The 14454-nt window shown below is 55.5% G+C and overlaps 1 protein-coding gene across 2 annotated transcripts in view; it reads left to right on the plus strand.

The window, feature by feature from the left end:
- RAB11FIP4 (RAB11 family interacting protein 4) overlaps positions 1-12827 on the plus strand; it is a 110250-nt gene extending 97423 nt beyond the window's left edge. For both annotated transcript variants that reach the window (XM_044921644.1, XM_021704238.1), the window contains 12 exons: positions 281-501; positions 2134-2328; positions 2877-3011; positions 3356-3391; positions 4604-4703; positions 4908-5011; positions 6100-6240; positions 7886-7967; positions 8446-8583; positions 8681-8839; positions 9939-10082; positions 11205-12827. In XM_044921644.1, the coding sequence (XP_044777579.1) occupies positions 281-501; positions 2134-2328; positions 2877-3011; positions 3356-3391; positions 4604-4703; positions 4908-5011; positions 6100-6240; positions 7886-7967; positions 8446-8583; positions 8681-8839; positions 9939-10082; positions 11205-11321 (1572 nt within the window). In that variant the 3' untranslated portion in view covers positions 11322-12827. The remainder of the gene's footprint in view (positions 1-280; positions 502-2133; positions 2329-2876; positions 3012-3355; positions 3392-4603; positions 4704-4907; positions 5012-6099; positions 6241-7885; positions 7968-8445; positions 8584-8680; positions 8840-9938; positions 10083-11204) is intronic.
- The last annotated feature ends 1627 nt before the right edge of the window (positions 12828-14454 follow it).

The following is a 14454-nucleotide window of genomic DNA, read 5'->3' on the forward strand; positions in this document are numbered from 1 at the left end:
GCTGTCCAAGTGCCCTGAGCAATGTAGCCGGCCCCTTCTCCATGGATGGCTGTCCCCGGGGGTTCTGACTCCTCACTGGACTCTCACGAAGCAGCCTTTGGGAGAGGTCCAAGACAAATAACCTGCCAGGTATTCCTCTTCTCAAGGTCCTGGGGTCTGGGCCTCCCTGTCCCCTACCGTCTGCTGTTCCTGTCCCTGATGGTGTCCTTGTAGTCTGATGAGGTGTGCTGAGCCCTGGGGAGCCAGCCTCACTCATTCTGTCCCTCTCTGTCTTTCCCAGGGCAGCGAGGTGTCAGGCCCGACCTTTGCTGATGGCGAGCGCCTCCCCAGGGTCCCCGGCTTCTTTCCTGAGGACGAGGAGGAGGCTATGACACTGGCCCCACCCGAGGGCCCCCCAGAGTCAGACATGGACAGCCCCATGGAGAGCACCCAGAGTCTGGAGGGGTCAGTTGCCGAGGAGAAGGATGGAGGGCTTGGGGGCCTGTTCCTGCCGGAGGACAAGTGAGTTAAAGCTGCCTGGAGCTCCACATATCAGAAAGTGGTGGCCACGGCCAACCCAGAGATTTGGGGAGGGGGAGGGGTGCCAGTATCAGTTGAGCCATATGAAATTGTCCATTCTTCATCACTTCTGACCTTCAAAAAAAAAGAAGAAGGAGAAGGCAATTTCATATACATTTTCTCAGTGCAGGGCTTCTCAGACTCAAGTGGCTCTGGGAGCCAGGCTGTTCTCGGGGGGGCGGGGGGGGGTCTTTGGAGTTGTTCATCCATTTTGCATCCTGAGAGCAGTCCGTCAGGGGTACTATGACCAGCCACCAAGGACAACTGGTCAGGGACCACAGACCTGGTGACCTTTTGGCTAACCATTTGCCACTTGGTCATTCACCTTGTTTTTTGGGACCAATCACCTGGAGGCAGCCAGCGGGATGGGGCGGTGGGGGCAGTTTTAGTAAAATGTCTAGGAGAAAGAGCTGAGGAGTATGATGAATTCCACCCAAGGCGCTAAGGAACTTGAGGGCAGAGAAATGAGTTTCAAAAAAACAAAAAACAGGGTGGAGGTTCTCAGATAGAGACCAGGATGGCTCAAGGGCACGGTTGGAGAATTACCGCCTTAACTGGTTCCCTGCTTCTCGTCACTGAGTCGGGTTGCCCAGTGTGGAGCGTGGAGGCCTAGGAGGTCAGAGAACTATCCCTCATGAGAGACGATACGCAGACACGACCTCACAACAACTCAAGGGAAGGTCTATTTGGCAGGTGACCAGTTGTGCTTCCTTCTCAGGTTGCGGTCAGGGCTCAGCCAGCCCCTGACGCCCCTCACAGGCCACACGGTGGGTCACCCCAGAGAGGCCTAGGGTCTCTGACCCACGTTCTTTGCAGCGAGGCTTCTTTGGACCAGAAGTCCCTTCTGTAAACCGGGAGGAGCACCTCACCTGGTAGTTCACGATTATTTATTTTAAAATCTCATTTCTTATTAGAGTCCAAGCCAATTAAACAGAACTTGCAAAAGGTAGGAAAGGGAGAATGGAGGGGAATAACCAAGCTACTCCTCATCCCACCACCCAGACCCCAGCCCTGCGACCATGGAAATAGTTTCATGCCCTGCTTTTCCTTATTCTGTGAGACACCTTTTACTTTCTCTGGCTTAAGTTTTTACATGTAACTTTTAATTCCTACTGATCTTTCCATATTATTGCTAGTGTCATTTACAAACCTTTCAACAATTAGATAATCCATAATTTGATAATTTAATTTCCTAATCCATATTATAATTTTGCAACTGTAACTTAATCATTTAATATGCTAATATTAGCAACGTAGAATGTATGATTTTATATGCTATATGAGTAATTATAATTTATTGTGACTTAAGGTAGGGAAGCTGTTAGGCAGTAAGCAGTGTTTTGGTGCTCTAGGGAAGCAGTGGCTTGGACATCTCTTGTGCAGAAACCGTTTCTGTGGTGAGATGTGTTCCCTTAGGATGAGGTCACCGAAGTGTACTTACCAGGTCAGAAGGCACAAACTCGATCAGGCCTCTGCTCTCTGGGGCGCAGACTGACCTCCAGGAAGCCTGGTCTGTTTCCCCAGCACGGGCTGCAGACGGGGCTGTGTTAACGGCCAACCTTCTCTGACGCCCAGGTCCTTGGGCCACACTCCGTCCATGACCACGTCAGACCTCTCCACGCACTCCACCACCTCGCTCATCAGCAATGAGGAGCAGTTTGAAGACTATGGGGAGGGGGACGACGTGGACTGTGCCCCCAGCAGCCCCTGCCCCGACGATGAGACCAGGACCAATGTCTACTCGGACCTGGGATCTTCAGTGTCTTCCAGGTGGCTCCGGGGTCTGGAATGGCATTTGGGGTATAAGGAGAAGTGGCCGGACCAACCCAACCTCGTCCCAGGGGGGTTCAGAGGGCAGAGTCCTAAGCTACATGGGTTCTGCTCCCAGGGTTTGGGGGTGCTGCCTCTGCACTCGGGTGGGGGTCTAGAATTCCTCCTCCCTCCTCCTATCTCAGGGAAGAAACAGAATGAACCCACCTGGGAGGCTGCAGACTCAGGGGTCTTTGTTGTCTTGCTTCCTAGTAGAACCTTGGTGTTGAAAGGTCCTAGGTGACCTACATACCTTCTAGGTGACCCACACACCTAGTCATTGCTTAGCTCTCAGTTGCCGTATCTATGAAATGGGTACCGTTCATTGGCTTCTCTGAGAGTATTGAGGGAGGGGAGATCTGTTGCTGTATTTCTACTTCCTCTGCCCCTAAACGCACAGAACACAAGGGTCCCCAGTATTGCGGGATCCAGTAAAGTAAGCTCAGCAGGATGAGGTGAGGCAGCAGATCAGAGAGCAGGAGGTGATTTCTTTCTCTCTCCTGAATCAGTGCGGGGCAGACTCCTAGGAAAATGCGGCACACCTACAACAGTGAATTGCTGGATGTTTACTGCTCTCAGTGTTGCAAGAAAATCAACCTGCTGAATGACTTGGAAGCCCGACTGAAAAACCTGAAGGCCAACAGGTGGGGCCCCAGGACCCAGCAGAGGGATGGGAGGCCAGGGCTAGGTGGGGTGGGGTGGGGGGACCCAGCGGGGGAAGACGCAGGCGAGGTGGCCCCACTCTGTCTTGGCAAGTGTGACAGCACTGTCAGAGTAGGATTGATCCTGGGGAGCTTGCATTTTTCTGCGACAGGAAAATCAGGGTGCTTCTACTCGGGACCAAGCTGATTAGTGAATTCCCTGCAGGGGGTGGGACAGAGCCCCGTACTGCACTTTGGAGTCTTGCAGAGTTAGAAGTAGCCTGGAGCCCCCTCTGTTCAATGACTGTCCTTTCTCTCTCTCTCAATCTCTGAATCTCTCTCTCTAGCCCTAACCGGAAGATCTCTAGCACAGCCTTTGGACGGTAAGGCCCCCCTTGGGAGGAGGGGTTGAATGCTGTCTCCCTTAATTATGCTCCTACTGCCAGGGTGGCCCCCTGAATGCACAGAGGGGAATGAAGCATCCCAGAAGTGCAGGCCAAGCGGCCAGAAGAGGTCTGCTTCTGAAAAAGAAGGGTCACACTCCTCCCACCCCCACACCTTGCCCCTTCTGGCGGTGGTGCAGTTGGTCTCGCCCCAACCTCTCGCTGTGTCAGCTTCAGGTGGGCACAGCGGTGATGCCCCGAGGGACCCGGCCCATCTCACGGCCCTTGGTGGCCCTCCCTGCACTCTGGGGCCAGCAGCTGGACCAGCACCTCTTGGGTTTCCCACTCACAGAGATTGGGCAGCAGGGTGCCCCGTTGGAGCTGGTCACTTGGCTCCAGGTTACATCCTGCGCAGCTTACTTCCTGGGACTTCCAGGATCCCGCTCTGGATCTCAGGATCCAGGTTCCCCGGCCGACTGGCCCGGGTCCACGCCCGGGGTTCCGGGAGCAGCCAGCAAGCACCCAGGCTGGGACAGGAGAGCTCGTTGGCAGAGACCCTGGCTGCTGCCTGGCAGGGAGTGGGGAGTGAGGGCCTCTGGAGAGTGGTAGCTGGGTTTTGCCTCCAGCAAGCGTTCCCCGGCAAGTGTTTCCTGTTTGCAGACCGCCCCCCCACCGCGGGCCGCTCATGCCCTGCCCGGTCTGGGTGGGCCTCCTTCCCTCTGCCCTCTCCCAGGGTCCCCAGAGGTACAGCAGGAGCCGGTTTGCTGCAGGGGATTGAGTCTCGCGGGGAGGCCTCAGGAGGACCGTCTGCCAGCCCTGTGGAGCCGGTCTACCCTCACGGGGCAGTTATGCAGCTGGAGGGAGGTGGTTGGGGGCTCACGTGCCCACTCCGGTCACTGGCTAGTTGCTGGCTAGAAGACCGGCCTGAAAAGGGAGGTGAGGCAGCAGGGCAGAGCCGTGAGGGACTGGCCATATCCGCCAGGGGCTCTGGAGGGATGTCACGCCCAGCTGCCTCTGAGCTGGATGATCTCTTAGTTCAGGTCAGGCAACTCTTCTCCCCTGACTGGATGAGGACCGCCTCCTTGGATGGGTTCCTGGCCTCCCTCCCCAACATAGTGGGTGCCCCCTCTCGGCCCATAGCCTGCTCTGGACCCCAGCCCCCGGAGGGCGGCTTCTGCAGCTCGCTCCAGCACCCCCCCCCCTCCGCCGCAGGCAGCTCATGCATAGCAGCAACTTCAGTAGCAGTGACGGCAGCACCGAGGATCTGTTCCGGGACAGCATTGACTCCTGTGACAACGACATCACGGAGAAGGTGGGGCCTGGGGGCGCGGAGAGCCTGTCCTTGCTGCAGGAGGTGGGGGTAGGCGGCCCTGGTAGCGTGGGCACATAACACCCCCGCCCTCACCACCCTTCGTGCAGTCACTTGGGGGGCTGGCCGTCCGCCCCATGGTTTCTGCTTCTCCATCCTGTGCACTCAGAGGTTTCCTCCACCCCCACTTCTGCCCCCCTCTTGCAGGTGAGCTTCCTGGAAAAAAAGGTGACTGAACTGGAGAATGACAGCCTGACCAATGGGGACCTGAAGAGCAAGCTGAAGCAGGAGAACACGCAGCTGGTGCACAGGTCGGGGCCAGGGGGCTGGCTTGGGTGGGCCCCGGCTGACTCAGGAACGGATGGCGGTCTCTGTTGTGAGGGCCTCTGAGAAAAGCTGGGGGAGGTCACCCGCATGTCTTGTCCTTCCCCTCTAGAGGCTGTGATGCATCAGCCCCTTGCTACCTGGGCCTGCCCCTGCAGGACACCCAGAACTGATCTCTGGGGACTCGGAAATGGGTTGGAGCCTGACCTTGACTCCCAGGTCTGCAGCCCCAGGGTGGGTCTAAGGCAGGAGTTGGGATCCGCTTTCCTATTTTTCTGACCCCTCCCCCCGCCATCTGGGGACAGGCTCTGCAGAGGGAGAGACTGGTGTGAGTCGGGGGCTCGCACCTGCTGCTAGTGGAAGGGTCCAGGCATCGCCGCCCCCGCTCCCGACCATGATTGCAGCAAGGTAGGGCTTGCACAGTGTAGTGGTCCTCACGGGATGGCATGAAACTTGGTAAACTGATCCGCAGCCGGGGTCTGGTCAACCTTGCAGGGCCCAAAAATGGGTTCTCTTGGACACCCCAGAAGGTCAGCCTCCCGGAGGGACTATTGCCAGTGAAATGTGCACTAGACTGCTCTGCCAGCTAGGCTGCTGGGTCTGGCACGCTCAGGGCCACTATCAAAGGACTTACTCATTTTTGGAATCAAGGTGGCCAGTCACTGAATTGCTGGTCAGAGGGCAGTGGCCAGGAAGGAGGAGAGCAGAAAGAGAAGAGGAGGCCCGAGGGCTGCTCCATGCGGCCAGGGCGAGGCCTGCTATCCTTCCCCGTGCCTGGCCTGGGGATGCACCTTCTCGGTGCAGCCTTGCTCCCCTCTGGACCAACCGCCAGGTGCTCCCCTGGGTGGTGAGCTTGGCCGGTCCACCTCCCCTTACATGCTGTGTGTCCCAAAGGCATGTCGGCGAAGCTGCTGACCCCCAGGCCTGGCAAATAGGCCGCCACTTTCCACGGCAGGGCTGTTACTGAGCCAGGGTCTTGGGGCCGGGGGCTCCCGGAGTCGCAGCCAAGGTTGAGGTGGGAAGACAGCGGCCACGAGAGCCGACCCTAGACCGGAGTATGCGCCCCTCTCCTCAGGGTGCACGAGCTGGAGGAGATGGTGAAAGATCAGGAGACCATGGCCGAGCAGGCCCTGGAGGAGGAGGCACGGCGGCACCGTGAGGCCTACAGCAAGCTGGAGAGAGAGAAGAGCACGGAGATCGAGCTGCTCAACACCAGGTGGGCCTCAGCCAGGGATGGCCCAGCGCGCGAGACAGGGCCTCTCCACAGAGCCCTCTGCCCTCGGACGCACCCTCCACTCCTCATCCAGGCCTGTGGGACAGGCACTATCCCCATTGTGTAGATTGGAACATGGAGCCTGAAGGAAAGTCCCCTGTTCTAACAGTTCTCCTCTTGATACCTGAGCACCTGGACATGTTTGCCAGGAAGTACAAAGCAGAACCTTCGTAGTAGCATTGTTTATACTAGGTACAACTGGAAACAACACACATGTGTCAACAAGAGAACAGGTGGAAAAACAGTGGTTTTGCCCCTAGTCCTGGGCTGGGTCTGATGTCTGGGCTCGGAGCTCCCCCTGCTGTCAGATTCTCCCTGACCCTGAACGCTTGGGTGCACTGACCCTGGGCCCCAGGGGCCAAGGTAAATGAAGAGCAGGGCCTGGTTTCCTTCGGGCTTCTGAACCTCAGCGATAGCTGTTGGAAGCTGAGGCAGGCAGAGAGAGGAGTATTGACCTGGGAATCTGGGTTGGTCACCCTTTAGCTCCATGACTGGATCTACCGTGTCCTTTCCTGGGCCTCCATTTCCCCATCTGTCATCCCTCCTTCCCTGCCCCCTAGAGTGACCGTGAAGGCAGGTGAGTTAGGGTGCTGTGGTCCTCTCTAATGACCCAGGCCAGCGAGGCCCCCAGGAGACCACCGGGGTCCCTGGCAGAGAGGACACCTGCCCCTGTGCTCCTGGGGAGCCCCGAGGTGACAAGCGCGAAGGAGAGGGAATGTTTGGTAGGAATCAGTGGCAGAGGTGACCCTGCACTGTTCTGGTGCCACTGGTTGCCCACCTTCCCTGGCCTCGGGTCAGTTACCATGACCTGGGGACCTGGGCTGTGTCTCCTTGGGGAATCCCATTAGCACGGCCCCCTGTGAACACTAACATAGAGGTTTGGGACCGTCAGAACCAGGACCTGTGGATGTGTCAGAGGGGGCCACTGGGCGAGCTGAGCGAAGAGCCTGTGGGGGGGGGATGCTGGGGGGAGAAAGACAAGCAAATATTGTCGTTGCTCTCTGTGAGTTCTAACAGGAAAGTCCGGCCACAGCCAGCCACAGGACGACTTTCTCTCTGTTGAGCAGAAAAACATCCCTCCTAAGGACGCGTGCAAAAAGAATCCTATGTTCTTACTCACAAATGAATGTTTCCTTTTATCAAAAACATAAGGATGGGGCGCCTGGGTGGCTCAGTCGTTAGGCGTGTGCCTTCGGCTCAGGTCATGATCCCGGGGTCCTGGGATAGAGTCCCGCGTCGGGCTCCCTGCTCCGCGGGAAACCTGCTTCTCCCTCTCCCACTCTCCCTGCTTGTGTTCCCTCTCTCACTGTCTCTCTCTCTGTTAAAAAATCAATAAAATCTTTAAAAAAAAAACAACAACAACATAAGGATGGTCATTCAGTGTCTTTACCTTTTCGCCTTGGATGACAGGAAGCTTAAAGCTGTATTATCATCTGGAATAACTATTCATACTCTCTTGTTCTCTTGCTCTACCTCTGTTGCTTTCTGGTACCTTCCCTCTTGCAGGCAGCAGAGGATCGCTACAAGTTGTTGATCTATTGTAAGATCATCTCCGTTGCTGACATTTTTGTCTTTCTCCTTTCCCCAGGGTACAGCAGCTAGAAGAGGAAAATGCAGAGCTCAGAACAACAGTGACCCGGCTCAAGGCACAGACGGAGAAGCTGGATGAGGTGAGCGGCAGGTCTGGGCGTCTGTCAGACTCGGATCTTGAGCTCAATCCCCAGAGAGGCAATGTGGGCCACAAAGGCCTTCAGTTGCTAGTTTCTGGAATTCTAATAGAATTGCTCTAACAACAACAATAGGCAATAAAATATGAATAGTAATTTGTCTTTCTGTATTTCTGATTTTCCGAGGTTTTGTTTTGTTTTTTTGCAGTGAATATATTTTCTTATATAATGGGGGGAAAACAATAATAAAAAAGAGAGAAGGAGGTTAACTTCTGTTTGGCTGCACCTGATTCAGGTTTCATCCGGCACCAGGGAAGGACGTCAGAGGCCTGACATTTTTTAGCCATGTTTCTAGAATCCTAAGGGACCAGGCTGTTTCTTTAAGCCCTGACTCCCAGGGCCCTGTCCGAGTCCCCGGGGCGTAGCGAGCCTCTCTGGGAACGCTCCTCCCTGACCGGGTCCCCCCCACTGCCCGCTTCAGGAGCGGCAGCGCATGTCCGACCGGCTGGAGGACACGAGCCTGCGGCTCAAGGATGAGACAGACCTGTACAAGCGCATGATGGACAAGCTGCGGCAGAACCGCCTAGAGTTCCAAAGGGAACGGGAGGCGACGCAGGAGGTGGGTCCTGTGCGGGGGGAAGCGGGGGAGGGGGGTGGGCACCAGGGCTTGCTCCCGCAGCCCCGCTCCCACCACCAACCCGCCTCTGCCCACACAGCTCATCGAGGACTTGCGGAAGGAGCTGGAGCACCTGCAGATGTACAAGCTGGACTGCGAGCGGCCAGGCAGGGGTCGCAGCTTGTCCTCTAGCCTGGGCGAGTTCAGTGCCAGGGCCCGCGAGGTGGAGCTGGAGCATGAGGTCAAGCGGCTCAAGCAGGTGGGCCCTTGCAGCCTCCCTCCCCACGGGATGGGTCTCCTCGGAGGGGCCAAGAGCTGTAACAGCGCCTTTCCTGACTGGCGGGGCTGCTCGGCCCACCTCACTGCTCGGCGAGGCGGCTTCCCTCTAGGCTGCATCTGATGCAAACCCCAGGGGCTTTCCTTGGAGTCCCTACAAGGAAATAGACACCACTCTGCTGTCCTTGATGATGGGATGGAGAATGAGACTCTACCCAGTTGCAGACTGGTGCCTTGCTGTGTTGGGTTCTCCCAGAAGCAGACCCTGAGCCCAGGGTTCCATTTTAAATGGTTCCCAGGAACAATCCCATGGTCGAAGACCAGTTGGGGGAGGTTGGATCAGGAGGGGCAGAGACCAAGCGAGGGAGTGCTGGTGAGTGAAGCCCCCACTCAGCCTAGCCTGACCCTGGGGGCGGGGGAAACTGCTCTATAAATTACACTCCTGAGTCGGCTTCACCAGCATCCCCCAGCAATCCTAAAACCCCAGCCCTTCCGCATTCATGATGGGGTGTCCAAAGTCCCAGGTGTGAGCAGTTAGTTAGGAGACTTGAGGCAAACACTAGCACATGGTGCTGGTCCATGAGGTCTGGGCAGGGCACCATGGGGCCCCCTGTACTCGGGAGCAAAGATGCCCCTGGAAAGAGTTGTCCTGGAGCAGGATTCCTGAACCTAGCTGCAGGAGGAGCCTAGATCCAGCCTGCCAGCCCAAAGACCCCAGAGCATCACTCTTCATGGAGGGCCAGTGTTGGAAAAGGAGCCACCCAGTGGGCCATGTCCCCATATGGGGCCTCAGGAGCTCCTCTTCTGGCTCACCCACCTCCAGGAGCCCTGCCCCTATCTAGAAACTTAGTTCCCCTGAGCAGGCCTGTAACTCCTCCTCAGGACCCCGTGACCTCCCAACATCCAGACCTCCCCCCTAAGCCTGGCAGAGGCCACATCATCTATGGGCATCTTGAGCTGGCCGTGACACACACGAGAGGAGGGTACTGCTGGGAGTCAGGAGACCGTGAATGCCAAGAAATGGGTTCTGGTGGGTTCTGAACATTTCTGGGAGCTGATGTTGCCCTTGTCCTACTCCACAGGAGAATCATAAGCTGCGGGATCAGAATGATGACTTGAATGGACAGATCTTGAGCCTCAGCCTCTATGAAGCAAAGAACCTCTTTGCTACCCAGACCAAAGCCCAGTCTCTGGCTGCAGAAATAGACACAGCCTCTCGCGATGAGGTAACATGCCCATTCGTTCTCGCTTTGGAGCCTCGGCCCTTCCTCTGTCCTGTCCCATTCCCATGTGCTGTGACGAGAAGCCCCAGGCCACCCCGAGCAGGAAAAGCAGACCAGAGCCGTGAGGGATTCTGGCTATAGGTGGAGTTACGTCAGTTCTGATTCCTCCACGCGCTGGGAGAAGCATGGGTTTGGGAACAGACAGAAACATGCCAGTTGATCAACATGCTTCCATCAACGGGTAGCACAGGAGAGGCTAGAACTCCTCTCCCTCAAGCCAAGAGGGGGAGGACCCTAGCCTTTCTTGAGCACCTGCTTGTAGTATATCTTCTGACAATTGGAAGGCTTTCTGGACGCTTCCATGTTACAGATTGGGAAACTAGGACACAAGATCACCCAACTTGTGGGGAGTGAAGGACCCAGGTCTCCAGAACCAAAGTCCATTCTTTCTGCCCCACCAGCGTGTGGTTATAAAAAATCAGGCCTCCAAAATGTCCTGGTTATATATTAATGTCAATCATTAAGAAGTCCCTGAACCCCTTATCCTGTGCTTGGGACACAGAGCTAAGAGCTGACCCCTTGTCTCAAGGGGCTCCAGCCTGGTGGCAGAGCCAGCATTTCCTCCTAAAGGACATGTCAGGAATGGACCCGCACGGGGTGGGGTGGGGGGCGCAGAGCCGGGGTGGCGAGGGGGCCATTTCAGGTAGAGGAAACGGCTAGAAACCTCAGGAGTCTTAGGGCCCGAGGACTTTGGATGTCATTCTTGATCATAAATGTCTTTGGCCAGTGTTCTCAGCCTGTACCAAGTAATTGCTCCTACTTGGGTCCCTCCACAGACCAGCTGAATCCAAATCCCTGGGGGGCGGGGCCTGGGCACGTGCATGGCTCTCACTCCTTAGGTGTGAGAAGGGGCCCTCCCAGAGCTGCTGTAGCTTGCTTCTGGCATCCGAATGCCGAGGTTAGTCCTGCCTTGCCTGGGGGTCTCCTGAGGCAAGGTCTGCCTTGCCCGGGGTCTCCTGAGCCCTTAGCTCGTTGGGCACCGGCTCACCGCAAGCTGGGAATCTGGCCTCCCTCTGCACCAGAGCCCGGGCCCGGCCTCTGACCCATGTCTCCCATTCCCTCCAGCTCATGGAAGCCCTGAAGGAGCAGGAGGAGATCAACTTCCGGCTGAGGCAGTACATGGACAAGATAATCCTTGCCATCCTGGACCACAACCCCTCCATCCTTGAGATCAAACACTGAGACAAAGGATGGCTGCAGAGCGGCCTTGGGGACCCTAAGACCCCGGGCCCTGGGACCAAGGGGCAGACCCCGCTTGAGGATGCGGCCCAAGCCGGGCCTCACACACACACACACATGCGCGCGCGTGCGTGCGCACGCACACACACACACACACACTGTAAATGTATCTCTGGCCACCATGTCGTGTGTACTGGTGTGTATGTGGAGGAATCCGTGCACTCAGCAAGGCGTGAGTGTGGGGCAGTGGCTCTGGGTGACATCTGTACCGTTCCTGTGCACACACTCCGTGGCCTCTTTGCAAGGGCAGATGGTCCTGGAGGTGGGAGGGGCAAGGTCTGCGATCAGGAGTTACTGTAATAACAAGAACTGGAAGATGGTGTTTCAGATACCGGACAAAAATTATTCTACCTCTGGGGAGAAGGATTAAAACACGCTCTAGTGAGACAGGCTCTTTCACCCCACCCCTGTTCCCTCTGGGAGTGGGAGCCAATTTCTGATCTTTTCCAGGAGTTCAAATGCCCAACAGCTGCATCCTCCCCAACCTCTGTGGCCACCTTTGAAGCCTAGGTGCTCAGGCTCTGAAAAGATGAAGGGGCCCTCCCAAAGCCCCTCCCCGGCTGGCAGCCCCCCGCTATCCTTGGGCACTGTGTGTCCAAAGGACTCAGGCTTGCAGAGGAGCTAATGTAGGGCGACCTTCATTCTAAGAGTTCTTGGTATTTTAGAGTTCTCTGTACACTTCCCCATCCTTGCTTACCTACCTCTTTCTGTTTTATTTTTAAGACCATGAAAAATAAGCAGCATTTAACTTGGGGGTACACTGAAGAGATTCAAAAGAAGGAGACGGGGGGAGCTGGGGGCCAGGGGTGTCTAAAGTACGTGTTGGCATTGGGCATCCAAAGACCTGCTTTTCAGGGAGGAGCATGCTCACACCCCTGTTCGTTTCCTTCCCTCTGGCTGCATTTTACCAGAAGAGAAGAAAAACACGGAGGGACTGTTTCCATGGCATCGGTGGGCAAGGAGTGGGCCTTGCTGCCCAGCTCCCAGTCTCCACACGGCCTGGGGATTCTGAGCTCTGGGCTTAGTTCAGCTGGGTGTCGAGGGCCCCGGGTTCCAACTGTTAGAAACACTCTTGCATTCTGCTCTCAGCCAGGCACGGTGTGCCGGTGAGAGACACAGTTGGGGACGTTGTAGGGAAACCTTAGCTTTCCATCCTCAGTGGCACGTGGTGGAAATGCACACTCTGGACTTTCAATGTGATCTTTTGTTCTAGGCAGCTGGGAGTAGATAGGGTACTTTGAGCCTTCCAGTTTATCTCAGTGGTACATGGCTTGTGATTCGTTTCCTTAATCCAAGTATATTTGAACATGTACAGTCTTAATCTTTTCCCCTGCAGTTTCTTCTTGTCTTCAATTCTGGTGTAAAAAGGAAAGTTTGGGCATGTTGGGGAGGGGCTGGAGGGGTGTTCGCTGGGAAGAGAGGGCTGTAGAGGGTGAAGAGGGGCTTGGGGGCTTGGGGATGCACGTTCCCTGTTCACAAAGGCAGGGCTGTGACCAGGACTGGTCTTCACTCCATGCCAGTCACCTTCTGCTGTTGTTGGATCGTGTGATTTCTCTTTAAGTTCATGTGTGGGATTTGTTTCATGCCGCAGATAATGGGGCTGCGTTGGTCTGATCCAGGACTTTGGGGTCGGCCACCCCAGGAAGACTAGGGCAAGGAGTCCATCTTCTGAGAGTCTCTCAAGCCCCTAGGATGCTGGTGTCCTTGGGCTCCTCCGGGGGTCTGAGAAGCAGCAGCGGCAGTAGAAAGAAGGCAGGAGGAGTGGGTCTCTTGAGAATTTGCTAAAAGGCGGCAGTGGCCCCGAATTAAAGGAAAGAAAATGTATCATGACTTGGCTTTGGTCTGGATTTTACATTGGAAGGAGTCCTTCGGAGGCCAGCCAGATCAAGATCCTGGTCCGTGGGGGACTCGCCCTAGGAGTGAGCATTTTGTATGTAAAACTTTCTGTGCTCTTTAGCTGCATTGATACGGAATTCCAGAGAAGGCCCCAGAGGCCTGGGTTACACAGTCACTATGTGGAAGGGAATTTCTGCTTTGTTGAAAAGGGGTGGAAAGTGGTGGGCTTGCAATGTTTCTGCCCCCTTCTTGAAGGGGGCGCAACAGGAGCGGCCTCGTCTGAAAGGCCCCCAGGGATCTGGTGCTGTGCATGGGGGTCTCTGGAAGAGGGCTGACTTAAAACGAGACTAAACTCCATGTCACCCAGGCCTCAGGTTCAATCCAACCTTCTTCAGCCAAAATCGTCTTAAAAAAACCTAGGCTGTCATTCTAGTTGGCTTTTCAAGATCATGTCGTGTTTTTAACTGCTCTTCCATGTGTGAAAGCTAGCCTTCGGGAGGCACATGCGGCCAGGGTCCCAGCCCCGTGGACCCCAGCGAGGATTCCAGAGCGGTACTGACTCTGGGAGCAAGTGGGGCAGACCCCGCCCCCTTCCTGAGCTTCCCCCTCCTTTGTGTGTTGTCTGATTGAGAGTTCCCCTCTTCTCTCTGGGTGCTGGACCTGCTTAGGTAGTACACATGAGGACCAGTGCGGTGTGCCTTTCAGGCAAACAAAACACGACTAGTGGAAGTTATGTTCCAGGCAATACTTGGGACACATCTCAAACGGAGAGATTTTAAAAATTCTGATACCTGGGCCGAATCCCCAGAGGATCCGATTTCTTTGCCGTGGGGTGTGGCCCAGCTACTGGAATGTTTAAAGAACTCCCCCACGTGATTGTAACTTAACTGGGTGCCCAGGTGCGTTTTGTTTTTTGTTTGTTATTGCTAAACCTGGCAACTCCACCTAGTAGGGATTAGTAGTAACTCTTCCAAAGTTGAGCAGTGTTTCGGGGGCACTCGGAGGGGGTCCTACAACAGACCCACATTTTACACGGCACTTGGCTATCCTTACATTCAACGGGAAGCCAACAAAATTTGCAGAATCAGTGAGTGAGCTTTATAAAGTTCTAGTAAAAAAAAATGTATGTTTTAAACTTTGAATTGGCCAAGTTAGACAAATTATTTTAAGTTTGTACATTCTTTGAGAATTGTCAGAGGGAAATGCCTTTATTTTGACTTTATTTCTCACTTATTACAAA

Source organism: Neomonachus schauinslandi, chromosome 15 (genome assembly GCF_002201575.2).
Source record: "Neomonachus schauinslandi chromosome 15, ASM220157v2, whole genome shotgun sequence".
NCBI lineage: Eukaryota > Metazoa > Chordata > Mammalia > Carnivora > Phocidae > Neomonachus > Neomonachus schauinslandi.